Source organism: Rhipicephalus microplus, chromosome 4, assembly GCF_043290135.1.
Source record: "Rhipicephalus microplus isolate Deutch F79 chromosome 4, USDA_Rmic, whole genome shotgun sequence".
Lineage (NCBI taxonomy): Eukaryota > Metazoa > Arthropoda > Arachnida > Ixodida > Ixodidae > Rhipicephalus > Rhipicephalus microplus.
The window spans coordinates 201,621,079-201,638,910 of record NC_134703.1 but is presented as its reverse complement, the minus strand read 5'-3'; the positions used below and the strand labels follow the sequence as shown (position 1 = coordinate 201,638,910).

Below are 17,832 nucleotides of genomic sequence, written 5' to 3'. Positions count from 1 at the left end.
AAGATAACACTGGAAGGTGCGATGACTGTGGCATAACTACAAAAAGTGTTCTGCCGGTGATGAGAGTACTGAAGGCCGACGCCACCAGTGGCCGCTATCATAGTACTGCGTTCTTTGCTTGTACAATGAATAACGTAGTTTTCAGGGCACAAATTAGCCCATTAGTTTCATTGCTGCCACAGCGACTTCCGCTTCCTTTACATTCCGCTTTCTTTACACGTGAAAATACAATAGGTCTGATGCGTGCCTGAGGCGCGAATATTTTCTCGTTCAAGAAAATTGATTGCACGCTAGTTAGTTTATGTATAGATAACGAATGCTATACTCCGGCAGATAAAAAAATTACGAAAGTATTTTAAGCTTTGTGTGCTCTGCCTAGGCCTATATACGCTATGTTTCACAAAAATGGCACTACTAGCGCTGTTTCTGCTGTACACCAGTGATTTCATATGGCAAAACGCTCATTGATGGACAGCCTGAAATTGCACACTGGTATTTGCACCATCGTGCGAAGGATTCTTATCAAGCTCAAGTGGTTGGATGGCAACTCGCTAGCTTGTCGGCAAGCTCAGTAGCTTCCCATCAAACACAAGAGTGACAAGCAAGAACCTCTGTCAGCGAAGTTTCTACAGGGCTGTCCTGTTAAGCATCTAAATCAAACTTTTAATATGCTCTGCGGAAGTAAGCTAATTTACTTTGGAACACAGCGTCTTTAAATACCAAGAAACAATTTATTAAAAAAAGTTTGGGCACAAGTCAGAAATTTTCAAGCCGTTTTTTTTTTGCGTACGCGTTTTCTACTCGGGTAATAATACCGTTTGGCATTTACATCCCAAAACCCTGTTATCATTATGAGAGCCACAATACTAGAGCGCTCCGGAAATTCGGCAATGTTTTTCTTTAACGTGCACTGACATCGTAACCTACCCGCAACCTTTGGGTCAGCAGCCGAGCACCCTAGCCACTGTTCTGCCGAGTCTGACTTCATTGATAGATTTTCGGGGTCTACAGCAGCAGATTTGCCAGTGTGTAGAAGTATCTTACCGTACAAATGGCTCGTATCGTATCAGATACAATTTTAGGGCAATATATTGTGTATCTATCTCCAATACGTTCTGCCTGGGTATGTTGCATCGTATCGCATAAATTTCAGAGTATCTTTGCCCAGCACTGACTCTGATGCACCGTGCTCGCGACCTTACTAGATCAATATTGCACCCCCCCCCCTAACTGTGAACGCAGCCATCCGGAATCGAACTAATAACCTGCCGCCATGTGCTCAGCAGGGCAACAACATAGCTATAGATTTTCGTGCCCGTGTTTCGCTCTTTTGCGAAACTTCCGAAAGCCCAGCTTTCTCTTTAGAACACACCCGCGCACTTACGTGGATTCATTGAGTGGGGCGAAGACGCTCCAGAAGCGCTCCCTGAGCTGCCGCGTTTCGTTGGACAGCTCGGGTGGCTCGGAGAACAGGTCGCCAAGGAAGGCGATCGCGTGTGGCTGCACGTGCTCCAGCGCGGCGAGGTAGGTGCGCCGCACAAACCACTCGTCGTCCCAAGACCACAGCGACATGCCCGGTGCGTAGGCCAGTCGCGAATCCGCCACCAGCAATAGCCGCAACTGCGTACAGTCTGCCACTGCAAATCTCTACCTCACTATTAGCCCCGAGAAGGTGGAGTGACGCCACCTGGCGGGATGCGTGGATGACGTCAAGAAAAGGATGCTTCGACACCTGCCATTGGCGCGCCTAATATAACATGCGCTCTCATCGTAAGCTGCACCACTGTTTGCGATCGTTTTTCAATGGACTCAAGCTTCAGATGAACGCCGAAAACAGCATCGATAATGCTCCTAGTGAAAAGAGTAAAAACTTTTGCTCAGTACAGTCACCCCTGATTACCGCCCTCCACCATACACTTTGATGAGGTTTTTGTTGTCATGCTGCTAAACTTGAGGATGGGTTTGACTCTCGGCCGCGGCTGTCGCATGCCAACGTGTGTGAAGAACAAGAACATGTTTGTGCTTTATTACAAAGTTATTCTACAGCGTGTCCCGTAATGAAGTCGTGGGTTTTACACATAAGACAGCATATTTACATTAATACGTTGCTTTCTTCCCGAGAGGTTCTTTTCAGTGGTAGGATGTTCTCACTTGCGAAAGCTTTATTTGTATCAGACAGATGCGTCTATCTGGCCGCGTTTTTTTTTCCTGTGTACCAAGTTCTACGCACCGTCGCAAAAACCCATGCAGTATTGAGACTCGCAAACCATCTCCAAGGTGCTTGGCCGAGAATACCACCACAGCAGTTGTATTTGGTTTTTTATGTGCTTGCTCACTCGTAATGTAGCTCGACGCTTTTGTCGCAGTAATTTCGGGGCTTCATTTTACTAAAAAACGAGTTGAGGTGAAGTGCGAAAACTTCATGCAACATCGTAGCAACGACGCTGTTATACCTGCACCCAAGCTTCATTAACTTGTATGTGGAGATCACCTGCGAGACCAGACACTGTCTCATTGAGGTGAATACCGTTTAAGTATAACGTGGGCCACGTCACTTAGGGCACCATCGAAACCATTCAAAACGCTCATTTCGAGTTTCAATCATTTGGCAAATGATATTTGTCAGTGTGCTCCCACGTGCATTAAACATTACCGCTTATGACGTGGTGATTGATCGGGCCAGCTGTTCAAGCAAGTTGGAATATACGGCGACATAATTCTTCGCGACTAGCTAATTAGAAGACATATTTACGGAATTCGAGTACACTAACATCTCAGCATTTCCCGGAACGTTTTGTGTGTGACCATGTACGTTCTGATTATATTAAAAAAGTTTTATGGTAGATCATCTAACGTCTTGTTTAGCAAAACGCGTGACTTTGTCAAATCACCTGAATAATGTGCATAAGAACTGCGCTGAATTAGTGAATTTGAAAACGCCCTAATATCATTTGTAACTTTTTCGAGTTCATGTTCTAATCTCGAACTGCACCCCAAGTTGTAAAGAAGTTAGAATCACCAGCGTGCACGGTGGGCTTGTTTGTAAGGCGTATTTGAATAATGGTAGCACAAGGTAACGGGATAAAAAAAGAACATGCAGACACACACTACACTAACTACACTAACAGCACTACACTTTCAACAAATGATTTTACCCCACGTGGTTCTTACACACATTTTGGTGCACAGCTGCAACTAACACCCATTATATCACAAGCAAGACTTCGTCAGCAATATCGTTATCCGATAATAATTCACTACACTTATTCGGATATCAGTTTGTGGCAGCGCCTACTTATGTTTGACTGTTTGCTGCTAAATAAAAACGAAATTGCATTCTCAAGATACGTAACCCTTCTAGCTAGGGGAACTCTTCCCTTTATGTGACACATATTATGAAGCGAACGTTCCCAAGGTAGGTTCCTGTTCATGACTGCAACCTCCGCGCAAAACAATAGCCACAATTTGAAAACTACGTCCCGCTGCTCAGATTGTAATCTAGGTGTATCTGTGCAGCAGCGTATTGCAATAACCATTAAAGCAGAATCACCAGTATGTTTTAACATGTCGAAGTCAAGTCGCTCTTCAGTATGGCCGCGTGCGCCACATGACGCTACGGTGCTCTGCAAAAACTCATGCGCAAGCTCTATTGCGTTTACACCAAAGAGAGATAGAGAGAAAACTTTATTTGCACATAACGCGGAGCATTCCAAATGGTCGAGCCCCTATTCCAGGGCTCCGCTGGCCCTAGTTATCATCTCTACCCGTTGGACCAGCCAGCGCTGATCAGCAATGGCCGAGCTGGACAGCAGTGCCTCCCATTGTTCCTCTGTGTTGTTCATGTTGTGGTGTTTTTCATTTCGATGTGTACATTCCCACGTGATGTGAAACAGAATTGGTGTGGCCCCACACCACGGACATATTTACACCAAAGGTAGCTGAAATTCTTTAGACAGCTTTACCCGTGAAAACGTGATTTACGTGATTTACCCGTGAAAACATCTGTGCAAGATCGCACAAACAACATGGGGCCTCGTGGTACCTGTAAATATTTCTGTTTAAAGGGAAAGCTATTATGAGGTCACAACAGCCAATTTTGGTGGTGCAGTTCACATCCACTGCCGGTGTACGTAGCAGCTATCACACACAATGAACAAAAATATTGACAACCAGGCAGTATTCCAGCCGAGGCCTTCTTAATTGCAGCCAAACATTCAACCACAGATTCACGGCAGTGCTTGAAGCTACGGCGCAAAAAACAGCTCATAGATACTTGTCTTCGATCAAGGAATCACATTAGCTGAAGTAATATGGCACGGTGGGAGCGTAACATGAAATTTAGCAGAACCCGCGCACCGGACATCGGTGTTACACGGAGCATGCGGATTGAAGGTGACTTTAACATTTCATTGAGCGAAACGCTACGAAGTGGCGCTAAATATATGTAAAAATGCCCGCACAGGAACGCAATAAACAGCCCCCTATGTTTTATATAGCCGGTTGTTTACAGCTGCGTAACGATGCTAATAGCAGCATACCAATTAGCAACACCAAAAGCGGTACGTTTATTATGACGCGCTGGTGCTCGCGAAAATGGCAGTCCCGGACTCTGCTACATAAATTTACTTAAACTACAATTGACGTTAACCTGACGTGACGGCTTCATGATATAAAAACCTAATAGCCCCCAGCACTGCAACCCCAATTGACGTTTCGGGAATAGTAGGATCTATACGAAGACTAGTTCCAAGGACTGGTGTGGCTCTATGGTAGAGTACATGATTGCCATGTAGAATGCTGGGTTTTAATTCTTGCTGGGACTTGCTACGCCTGGACTCCAAACCAAACTTCATTGCTCCTGCAAAGTAACCGAGCTGGTATCGCCTGATTCAACTAGTGTCAAAAACAGCGAGCGAGCCAGGATGCATGATGCTATCAGCGGCATCTCTTGCGGTGCACCTTAAGCAACCCGCCACAAGCCCCCTCAGCCACGGGTCCGAATCCAGCAAGGGACCAGTGGCGGTTCCTGATTGGAGGCTTCGAACTACTGGCTGATGCAAGTGATCCCCAGCATAGAGTTTCCTAAAATTACCTAGAGGAAACTGTGGCACTGTGGTCCTTCAGCGACCATGAAAATGATAAGTATAGTGCACGGATTTGCGTAGTCCTCGTACTTGGGGTGGCGAATCGCACTTGTACTCTCGTTTATTGCTGTGTTTCGGTGTTGTTGTTTTTTTTTGAAGAACGAGCCCTTTTGAATTTTGTGGCCTGATTTGAAAAGGCAGGCCTAAAAAAATAAGGTGGTGAAGCGCAACCACTGAACATTTCTTCATTTTTGTTTTGTGAGAAAGTATCTTCAAGTCACGTGAACATACACGGAGCCAGAAGTACGAAGATTAACAAATCCGTGTAATACAAATGATTCCCATGGCTGCTGAAGCACTGCGCGTTGCAGCGCCCATGACTCCAGAGTGCCCTCAAGTGTATATATAGAAAACTCTATGATCCCCAGGGCCTATAAGAAGAACCGAGCGGCACAAACAGAGAGAGAGAGAGCACGCGACCGAAGAAATTGTCGCTCATCGCCACACCTTAGTTCGAGCTCCTTCAGCTGCCGGCCCCAGTGTCGAATGTGTAACACCTCTGTTAATACTGTACTACATAAATGCTTCGTTGACTCACCTTCGCCTCGTCCACTTCAACTATCAGCTCCGCGCATACCCAGCCGCGAGCTCAGACACGCGATTCCCAACAGTGTATGCAGCTGCAGGATTAGCAAGCATCAATGATTGTTTGTTGTTCTCCCCTCAGTTCACTAGACTCCTCTAGCACAGGTTAGAATGGTTTAGAGAAGGGCTGTGTGAAGTATTGGAGTGAGGTTTGATTGTTTCAAGAAATTCGGCGTGCTTTCAAACCAAAGTTACTGCAGAGTGTGTAAACACGGTAGTGTTGAAAGTTGCTTGCGGGTTTCGCAAGTAGACTTATAGTGGGTACGGCAAGTGGGTTCAAAACGAAAGCAAGCAGCGAGAACCTTAAAGTAAATGAACTCATTGAAATTTGTGAAGAACTCGGCTTTGCTCTGGGCCGTGCGAAACAAAAACAAGCAATTCTTTAGATATGGAGGAGCAGGGAGAAAAAGAATGGAGTAAGTCGGTGAGCTTTTAGTGTATAGCAAGGGACGCAGCGAGGATGCAGAAAGGCGAGAACTTTGCGACCGCGAGAAGGTAGAAAGAAGAGACGCCGTGAGGAGGCTGTAAGACAGAAGCGCCTCAAGTTGAAAAGAGAAGAATAAGCGCTCCGACAGTGTTAGCAGGCGCCTCGCGTAGCTTTTGCAACGGTGCTGCTGATTGGGCGAGTTGGTGCATGATAAAATGATATTGCTTTAGCGCAATCAGTTTGAGCGTGAAGGGCCCCGCCGCGGTGGTCTAGTGGCTAAGGTACTCGGCTGCTGACCCGCAGGGCGCGGGTTCGAATCCCGGCTGCGGCGGCTGCATTTCCGATGGAGGCGGAAATGTTGTAGGCCCGTGTGCTCAGATTTGGGTGCACGTTAAAGAACCCCAGGTGGTCTAAATTTTCGGAGCCCTCCACTACGGCGTCTCTCATAATCATATAGTGGTTTTGGGACGTTAAACCCCACATATCAATCATTGAGCGTGAAGGAAAGATACTATACAGTCAAAAAAGGGGAAAAACAGACGATAGTGTGAGTGGTCACTCTGTCGTCTGTTTTTTTTTTTTTCCTTCTTGACTGCATAGTATCTTTCCTTCATGCTCAAACTGATCTGCGCTAAAGCAATATCATTTTATTCTGCAACGATTCAGGTGAGCAGCCATAGAATTCAGGACCAACTGTCACCGTTCGTAGCAGGCGAGGTTATGGCAAAGTATCTCGTCAAGTTCGAACACGTCTGTGAGCGAAATACAATCAAGCGGTCTCTTTGAGCGCAGAACATGTTAGCTCTGCTTCCTGCAGGAAGTATCCGACGTGATAACGCGCTGGTCGACGGAAGCATTTCAGAGCCATGATGACGTTCAAGAAGTTCTTTCTAGATGTTACAAGTTGTCACCCGAGGATTTCCGGTAAATATGCCGGTATGCAAATAGGGGCGATGAGTCGCATGTTGCTTTCACGTCTTGCCTTAAAGCCAAATTAATTGAATGGGTCAAGGGTGAAAGTGTTTATAATGATCGCGATAAGGTAGTAGAATGCATTGCATTGAAGCAATTTTATCGCTGCATCGAGGATGACTTGAAGCTTTGGCTGCAGGAGAAGCTTGGCGAAGTACAGCAAAACGAAGCAACAGAGTTAGCTGAGGAGTACTACACTCACCGAAACTTGCATTTTAGGGCAGTGCGCGTTCAAAAGGGGGAAAGAAAAGAGGGCTTTTCCGAGAAAACTGATGGACGTAAACACACCTCACACCGTAGTTTGAGAGAGGACCCAACTCTTACGAATGACACTGTAGATCAAGGGCAAGTTGAAGCGTAGAAGTTGAGTGAGGTTGCTAACCAGCAAACTGATACCACACTGGCGTTTTACTCAAGGAAGCCACTAATCTGCTATAATTTCAAAAAGAAAGAGCACATAACATTAAACTGTAAACAAAAGTTTGCTTTGGCAACATTGAGAGAGTCTGAATAGAATACGCGATTGTTTACATCTACAGGAAATTAGTTACATCTCCAGGAAAAACGGGTCGAGCACTTCGAGACTCAGCGGCAACAATGGACGCTGTCTATCTTTCATTTGTGTCTTCGGACGACCTTACAGGAGAACGCGTGTGCATGACGCAAGTCGTCGAAGACCAGAGTGCTTGCTTACCAATTTCTACGGTTGTTATTGAAGGCTCGTTCGGTAAATTTAGCACCATAACGGCTGTGTCTGCCACACTTGCCAATTGTTTTCCTTATATTTTTTTCGAATAACTCTGAGCAGCTTCTCAAAGAACAGGGTAAATCATTCTTTTGCAACATGGCGTACATGGCCCTCACGCGATCGCAAGCGCGGACGCTTTCGCAGGAAGCTGATCTCGTTCAATGTAGTAAAATACTTCCTGAAAACACGGCCGAGCTGCGCGACCTTGGCGGTGAGTCGACCGAGCCTCGGACAGAAAACACTCCGGTTGGGTTACTCGAGCGGACTGTCGCTGAAGTGGGTAGCAATGTCTATATCGGCGGAGAAACCGAAGTGGCGCTGTTTAACGAGGCGGGCACTGTACGCTCTCGCCTGTAATTGAGCATTGGCGTGAGCTGTCGAGGGTTGATCGAGAAAAGCTCAATCCGAAGCAGCGTGAAGACCTCTCAATTAAACTGCTAACGAAAAGCGTAAAATTGGGAGGAACAGAAAAGAATTCTACAGAGGAAGAATAAGAAGAAATTTTGACCTCTGGTGATGTAACCGAAAAGGAATCATAGGTAATCTTGGAGCAGTTGAACTTGGCTGCGTTAAAGTGCTGCTCACTTGTCCTCACTGAAGGGGGAGCCGATGGCTTCTTATTCCTACAACATATCGTTGAAAGTTGATAATAGTCCAGAGGCACGGCAATTCGCACTGGGGAAAAAGTTAACAATCAAATTATGGTCGCCCAGAGTGCCCGTGAAGTGGCCGCCAAGTTCGGCTTGACGGTCCCTAAGTGGGATTAGCTGGGTGGCGCGGGGTCTCCCCTACGTCTTCTCTGAACCAAAATAAAGTTTAAGTTGTCATCATCATCATCACCAGCATATCTTTAAGCTTTTTTGCCTTTCAAAAATTGTTTGCAAAAAATTAAGTTGCTATCTTGAGCCGTTATTACTACCAAGCGGCAGCACTCAATTGGTCCAAAATTGTGCGTTTTTTTTCGGAAGTCAGTGTTTTAGCGTGCCGTTTCGGGTTCATTAACAAAGTTCTGGCTTTTGAAGGAGAAAGTTGTTGTACTTCATGAAACATGGCAAAGTATGGGACAAAAAAGAAGCGTAAACTGACGTTAAGGCCCCGCCACGGTGGTCTAGTGGCTAAGGTACTCGGGTGCTGACCCGCAGGTCGCGGGATCGGATCCCGGCTGCGGCGGCTGCATTTCCGATGGAGGCGGAAATGTTGTAGGCCCGTGTGCCCAGATTTGGGTGCACGTTAAAGAACCCCAGGTGGTCGAAATTCCCAGAGCCCTCCACAACGGCATTTCTCATAATTATATGGTGGTTTTGGGACGTTAAACCCCACATATGAATCAATCAATCAAATCAAACTCAAGTTAGAAACTCAATATACCAAGCGCGGATCTACTGTGCAGCATGGTGATTAGGGTCAGCAAGGAGTACAAAACGAGCTGGGAAAATAACATTTGCTTTGTCTCGCTCAAAAGAAGCTTGAGCCACATCAAAAAAGTCCCAAGATATAAGCGTGGTCAATTTCAGGCATATTGAATGCTTCTTTGTTAAAGGACATACGGGTCAATTCTTTATAGCCATTTTTATCAAAAAGTGTTTTTTTTATCTTAAACAGTTACGAGAACAACGATCGTTGTCCTTATAACAAATATATCCGCATAACGTTTTTTGTGCTGTTTCTGAATAGGTAAAACTGTGCATTCAAGCAGAATATTTGCGTACAGAAGTAGCATTCAATCAGAATTACTGCGTGCAAAACAAACCTGCCAAATATCAACATTATCAGGAGTTTTATAATAACGCACCTAAGCTTAGAGTTATGACGATCGTGGAGGTAAGACGCACAGAGCGTTTTCCTCACTACGCAGCTGCCAAATCCCGTTTGAGTCACACCAAAAAAATGTTTTTAGTCATCACTGCTGGCGTAACATGCATATTTTGAAGCATTTCGATGTTTACTGCTTTTTTCCATTTTTGCCTACTTCTTCATCTTGAACTTAGCATTTACCTAATCCCTACAATCTGAATTTCTATGGATAGTTCTGGACTAAAACTGCAATTGTTTTTTTCAGAAGAGGTGACCTTGGAGCACTTTGAAAGTTGGAGCCGGTTAAAGTGGCGTAGGACTCAGAAACACAGAATGCATTTTGCAAGCTGAAACAAGCCTTGAGCGAAAAGCCCATTCTCATGGCACCCGACTTTGGTAAGGGCCTCGTCATTTAATGTAACGCAAGTGATCGCGGCATGGAAACTATATTTTGCCAGAAAGACAGAAGGTAACAAGAGGGCAGGTTTGTATTTAGGCCGAAAACTGAGCAGCAGGGAAGAGGCATACTTTACTTCTGAAAAGGAATGTGCCTGCTTCGTGTGGGCTGTTCAAAATATGGCCTGTTATTTCTCCGGTTCATAACTTAGGCACTGTTCTCTAACCTGGTTGAATGACTGTTACCTAAAAGTGGCCTGTTACTAAGGTGGACCATGATACTCCAACAGCATTATTTCGACGTTCGTTACAATAAAGGGCGCTAACGCAGACGCAATAAGCCGTCTGTTTTATTCAGTACCTTTCTCGGCTATCTTTTCGGTATTTCTCTGGCAAGTAAGGGCAAGAAATTGTGCTCACTATGGCATTGGCTGAGTGTTCCCGGGCTGAGTGATCTGAAGGGGCCAACCTTATTTTGCAGTCTACTTCATTATGTATGTTGCACGTGTAAAATTTTGAGTTCTCATTTTATTAGTTTTATGTCCCAATTGTGCCTCTTTATGTAGAGGGAACGAAATTTTTATAGGCACCTAATTAGGTATATATTGTACTTAATGCATCTCGTGTTAAGTCAGATAACCGATGGAACTTGCTTGTGTCGTGTGTTGCCTGTTGTCAAACCGTTCTTGACAAGTTGGAGAACCATCAACAAGTGCTGAAACGCAAAATCTTCAGAAGAGACGAGCGAAGCGAGTCGATAAGTTTTGGCGACAGCCAGTAGAGCTGGATTCTCTTTCACGAATGGAATCTGTTCACGGAACTCAGCCTGGAGCAACGTCCTCCCTATAACACTGGAGGCGAACCTAGATGGACCTGAAGAGACCTGGCCAATGAGCGCGCCCGACATCCTAGCCACGTGAAAGCAGCTCGTGTTTCCAGCGCATCGTCTGGCAGCAGGAGGGCTGTTATGCATGGGAGTACAAACAAAACTTCATCGCTTCTGCAAAGTATACAAGCTGGTATCGGCTGATGCAACTAATGTCGAAACCTGCAAACGAGCCAAGTTGATGAAATCCCCGGCATCACAGGTGGGCACGCAAGACACAGCGCTGCAATGGCGCTAACCAAGCGAATAATATTGCCTTGTGCAGGTCTGTTGTACTGATGGTTGTTTTTGTAGGGACTGTCGTTGTATTGTAGTCCTGCCGTGCTGCCGCGCAGTGTCTTGCAATTGCATAAAATTGTGTGAACGTCCGTAGACTTTCACTGTGTGGTGATGTTGAGCTAAATCGAGGTCCCACACAGAAAAAAAATAATGGAACAATTGCTAGATGGGCAAGCTACCTTTCGTAACAAGATAATAGAATTGAAGACACAACTTGTAAAAACTGAGACTGCCGTCAATGAATTACGTGGTATGCTTGCTCAGTTTGAAGGAAAGCTATATGTAATCTCAACTTTGCCTGATCAAGCAGGCCAAGTAGATTCCTCTCTCCGTTCAATAGAACATTCTTAAGGCTTACAAAACAGAAAATAATCGACCTTGAAGATCGAAGCAGATTATCCAATTTTGTCATTCATGCTATTCCGGCAGAACTCAACGAAACGAAAGCATCACTCAATGAAACAATATTTTCAGAAAGAATGGACGTGAAGTGCACGCCAAAGGGGTGTATACACCGGCTAGGTAAACAAAAGTTTAAGAGGCCTGTCATACTGCACTCACAAGGCTATAACAAAAAGATAATGATACTAGAAATTGTGAAAAGCTTAAGGGATCCAGTATACTCCTTCACAACGATTATTCGCAGTCAGAGTTAAAAAAACGTGAACTACTGTGGGACAGCGCAAAGCAAGACAAGGAACAAGGGAAAAAAAGCTTCATTTATGATACGCCTAAAATTTACAGAGACATATATATTTGGGATGAATATAAAAAAACTGAAGTCAATATGACACATCACCGAAACAATGAAGAATAATTCTTCATTGTTTCCTAACATTCTTCTTCATTTTTATCCTAAAGACGTCCTACGTCACCCTTAAGTGTGACGTAAGACGTCTTTAGGATAAAAATGGTTTGCCTGTTAAACATGAACGCTCGCAGCATTAAAAATAAAGCTGAGCTATTAGAGGTGTTGCTATCGCAGCATCATTCACACATAACAGTTGTTAGAGAAACGTGCATCATACTGATATATCTGACGATGATGCGTTTCCCCCTGCCTATACTGTTTTCCAAAGGGACCGCGTTGCCAGGGGTGGTGGAGTTGCAGTACTCAGTAGAAATCAAATAAATGCCGTTTTATTAGATGAGATTGTCGAATTCGAATGCTTGTACATCAAGCTCTCTTTTATTTATTTTTTATGCCTTATAGAGGCAACCTGACGCGGCTCGAGGATCCCTATCCAAACTACAGATGCACATGTACTAACATAAAACTAAGAAAATATTCCTGATTGGGAAATTTAATCTCCCTGGTGTTAAATTAAAGTGGCCTTGCACCGAAAAAGACGTGATTGTTGTCTTTGACATAATGCAGGAGCATATCATTATAATCGTAAATGAGCCGACTTGAGGGTATGCACTTGCAGTTCTGTTTTAGATCTAGTATTCCTTTCCGAATGCATAATCAATTACACAGCGGACATTGAGCAAGGGCTATCTGATCAAACACTTGTTAATATTTCTATGCCAATTTTTAACTGTAAAAATCCAAAAGAAAATCAAATGCATGTCTACAAAGATTACTCGCATGTGGATGATGTATCGGTTATTAATCACTGTCCTATTGATTTTGATGATGACGATGTCGGTGTTTTGTGGGATCGCTTTAAGGGCTGTGCCAGTATTGCCTTGACAAATCTGTCCTTAACAAACGAAAGAAAATACACAAGCACATGCCGTAGATGACGCGGGAAACAATACAACTGAAACGTAAAATCAAGAGATTAAAAAAGGATCGCGCATCTCCCGATGTCATGGCAAACTTTAACGGAAGCCTTGCAAATGCAGTGCATCCATCATTCAAAGGAGCGGTATTTCAGTACAGTGCTATCTAAGTTTATTGAAACCAACCCGACAAAATTTTGGAATGTTTTCTGTAAAAAATATTGGCAGATCCCACGTAGAGCGGGAATCCATGACATGCTAAGAACGAATGAGGAAGGTTGATAAGTCACTTTAAAATAAGCATGACGTTACGAGGCAGAGGTAAGTTATGCCGTACACGACTTCAGTGTCACGTTTATCATGTTTGGATGCGTCGTTTACCTTCGTCATCTAATGCCGAATTGAGTATACGTGGAGTCAAGTGATGCCAAATTTAGTATATGTGGAGCTAGCAAAATGGCCACGAGCACGTTATGAACGTGGTATGTCTTCATTTTCTTACATGACACGCATGTCATGAATATCATATTTACACCAGTCACATGCCTTCGTAATTCATTGAAGTCACGTAACAGCAAATTTGATATACGTGGAGCTAGCGGAACAACCACGACCGCATCATGAAGGGCTCAATATACTCAAACGTAAAGATGACGCGTGCGCACTGGGCACAGCGACGCTGTACGTTAGCAAAGCGTGAGTACTCTTTAGTCTGACGCCAGGCGCGACCGGCGCGACCAGCGTCCTTCGGCGGGGCCTAACGCCAACCTGCGGGAAATGTGACATGGTGCACTTCACACCAACTACGTTACCCAGACAGCACTGCGTCTGCCCTTTTGTATGACAAGTGTATGACATAGTGTATGACATTTCTGCTTCTCTAAAAAACAAACTAAACTGTGCACCAGTTTTTTTTTCACCACTCGTACAGTTCGGTTTCAGGAACCTCCCAAATTTCATAGTCGCAAGCTTCACAGACCCATATAAAATTTCGCAGAGTTTGTCCAATTATTTGACAGGCACAGCAAACAGCAATATGGACTTTATCACTGTTGGCCCTTTGGGGTGGTTCAACATACCACTTTAATTGAAATGGCAGTGCTCATATTTACACTGCACAATTTAGGTGATGTCGAATGGCTTTACATATTGTGAGCATTATTTATGCGCGTCATCTTGTCATATGTACATACTCATCATCATCATCAGTCTGACCTGTGTTGTGGGGCAGGGGCTCGGCAAGTGAAAAAAGTGTCTTTCAGCCCAAACGTTGCCTTACAAGTGGTGGGGAGTGCTTTACGGTCCCCTGGTCCTCTCCCTGCAGCGCTTTTTCGTTATCTTTGACTACAAACCATCCCTTGATCTCCGGTCGGGTCGCCATCTGCGCAGTCAGCCCACGGTCATGTGACAAGACGAGCACAACAACACGACTCCATCCACCCCGCCTGCACTCCTGGGCATGCCTTCTTGGACTGTCACCGCCCCTCAAAAAGATCCCCCGATGTTCGCCAGCCTTCGCGGTGAAGACGTGGAAGACTTGTTCGATGAGTACGACCTTGTGAGTGCGCTTAACTATTGGCATAGTTCTGTGAAGCTGGAGAGTCGCTAAGACTTGGTTTTTCAACCATCAGCTTGATTTCCCATACTGGCCTTCCTTTAAGCAGCAGCTCCGTCAGATATTTTCCAACCCTTCTGTCCACGCAGACTTAGCCAAATGGAAGCTTGCTGAATGTGTTTAGCACTCTGGCGAGTCCTATACCTCGTACATTGAAGACGTCATCGCCCTATGCCATCGCGTCGACTGCTCGATGGCGGAGCATGACCGCATTCGCCACCTGCTCAAGGGTACAGGCGCCGTCGCATTTAACGCTTCATCGGCAAAGAACACCACGGTCGCGGATATCGTGAGTACGTGTCAGCGACTTGACCTTCAACTTATACGTTTACAACCTGAAACAGCAGATATCAGGCCAACGCATGACAGCTCCGTGCGCTGATACGGTTCATGATCCGCGAGGAGCTACAACTCCAGGCCACCTCGTCGTCTTATGAGCTCCGCATGACGCCTTCTGCAGGCAGTGTCCACAACATCGTGAGGGAGGTACTAGCGTCCATGACGTGTGAGCAAGACCGGAGCTCGCATACCACTCTAAAGCCGACGTATGCTCAGGTGGTTGCAGCGTCACCTTATCAGCAATCACCGCAGTATCGGTCAACTACGCAGCCTTCAGTGAATGTCCTCGCCCCAAGGGTAACACATCCTTCTTTCCATGCCTGGCTTCCAACTCGACCAATTTGCTATTATTGCGAAATACGCGGCCACATCTCGCGGTTCCGTCGTCGACGTCAACAAGACGAAAGGCGTAGCCATGGTGACTTAGAGAGGGATGAGTTTGCCCCTGCTCCACAATATCGCCACCCTTACCAACTGTATCAACGCCGCTCATCATCTCCACAGCACTTCGATGCAGCCAGTACCTTCCGCTCCTCGCACCATCGCTCCCCGTCGCCTATGCGCCGTTCCTCGTCACCACTTCCTCCGGCTACCACAGCGTCTGATCATTGCCCGGAAAACTAAACAGTTCAGCTTCAGGAGGGAAAGCTGCATTTTGCGGAATGCATCGAACTGATCCAGAACGCCCCTCAAATGTACTTTCAGTGTGTGTTGAATGGATATGAACCGAAGGCTTGGTGGACACAGGTGCATCGCTCTCAGTTATTTGCGTTGACTTGTGTTCCCGTTTGCGCAAAGTGAAGACACCGTATGATGGCCCTCCCCTTCGCTGTGCTAATGCGGTTTTTGTTCAGCCTTCTGGTGTTTGCACAGCAAGAGTTTTTATTGAGGGCATTCTTCACCATATACAGTTCCTCGTTCTGTCATGGTGTACTAATGCGCTCATTTTAGAATGGGACTTTCTCTCCTCAGCTTCAGCCGTGGTATATTGCCGTCAGAGGCTCATTCGCATGCCAGATACTTCTCTTTCGTCTGACAACGATGCTCGTAACCAGTGCTTCGTCACCGCTGACGACTGTTTTATTCCTCCAGGTAACGAGCATATTCTCACCCTGACATCAGATAAAATCAGTACTGGTGATGTGTTCCTAGCACCGTGTGGACGCAACATCTCAGGTGGACTTACCATCACTCCTAGCCTAGTGCGCTTTCGTGGTGGCAGAGCATTAGTTACGGCAGTAAATCCTTCTTCGTTGCCCGTTTCACTGCCCCAGGGCACCAGTGTGGCATGCTTCACAGATACCGACCCACTTTCTCTGGTGCCCCTTCACGCAAACTCGCCATCTTTCTTCACGGATACTGATGACCATGCTAAAACGGCTGCTTTAACAGCCCCAATCTATCCCGATCTCACGCCAGCGCAAAAGCATGAATTTTCGGGTATGCTTCAAAAACACAGCGCTTCATTTGATGTCAATTGCAAGCTTCCGTCGCCGTGCATCGAATTGAAACGGAAGGCAATACAATTGTATGCCGCCGCCCACATCGAGTGTCGTCCGCAGAGTGAAAAATCGAGGGCAACGATGATGATATGCTCAAATATATTCCGATTTTAGAATATGCTTGCACTGCCTGGGACCCGGCCACAAAGTTAAATATTGATGCATAGGAGTGCTTTCAGAAACGTGCCGTCTGGTTTGTGACGGGTGATTACGACTTCACCAGACGGTCTAGCGAAATCGTTAGTTCACTTGGTTGGCCGTTACTCTCCTCAAGGCGTAAATATATCAGGCTATGTCTTTTCTACAACCTAATAAACGACAAAACTGGGATCTATAAAAACAAATACATCAGACCACCAACATACATCTCATCACGACGGGACCATCGTTTGAAAGTGTGCGAATATATGTGCCGAACATCAACGTATGCAAATACTTTCACGAAAGACTATTCACGAATGGAACAGTCTTCCAAAAAACATTGTGACCGCCTCTTCCACAGCGTTTCCTTCCCTTTTAAAGGAGTATGTGGTCACACAATGATATTGTATGCTGTCATTTAGGTATTTTTCCTTTGTTTTGATTTCTTGAGTGCCGCGCATTTCATCTTGATCCCACTGATTTAAATGTACTTTGAATTTGTTAACCCCCCCCTACAACAATGCCCCCAGAGGGCGCTGTAGGTATAAGTATAAATAAATGAACAAGGTGTTATCCGGCGGCATTAGTCCAGCTCGTGGTCATCCCCTGTAAAGGTGGTCCGAAAGAAGGATGGTTCGTAGCAATCGTGCGTCGATTATCGAGCACTTAATTAATATCACGTGCAAAGACGTGTAACTGATGCCACGAGTCGACGACGCACTTGACTCTCTCCAAGGCGCTAAATTTTTGTCCAGCCTCGATTTATGGTCTGGTTATTGGCAATTACCTAAGCACGAAGCGGACAAAGAAAAAAACTGCCTTTGCAACATCAGACGGGCTGTATAAATTCAACGTCATGCCGTTCGGTTTATGTAATTCTCCAGCCACGTTTGAATGCAAGGTCGACACAGCTCTGCGCGGCCTAAAATGGAAAACATGTCTTTGTTATCTAGATGGCATCGTCATTTTTTCCTCTTCTTTTTGTCAGCATCTTGATCGTTTGGACGAAGTTTTGATGTGCATTTCTAATGCTGGACTTCAGCTAAACACAAAGAAATGCCATATCGCCAACAAGAACATCAAGGTGTTGGGCCACCATGTCAACAAAGATGGCGTTCGACCGGATCCTGACATGCTTTCTGCCGTGATACACTTCCCTCCGCCAGAAAATCAGAAACACCTACGAAGTGTCCTTGGCCTAGCGTTCTACTTCCGCCGCTTCGTCAGTCATTTTGCTGCCATCGCGTCGCCACTGCACAAGCTGCTGACATCTGGA

At 45.5% G+C, this 17,832-nt stretch overlaps 1 protein-coding gene across 1 annotated transcript in view; it reads right to left on the bottom strand.

The window, feature by feature from the left end:
- Nucleotides 1-1,380: 1,380 nt before the first annotated feature.
- LOC142814468 (uncharacterized) overlaps nucleotides 1,381-17,832 on the bottom strand; it is a 52,177-nt gene continuing 35,725 nt past the window's right edge. Inside the window, exon 2 of the mRNA XM_075893230.1 lies at nucleotides 1,381-1,620. Coding sequence (XP_075749345.1) covers nucleotides 1,381-1,620 — 240 coding nt within the window. The remainder of the gene's footprint in view (nucleotides 1,621-17,832) is intronic.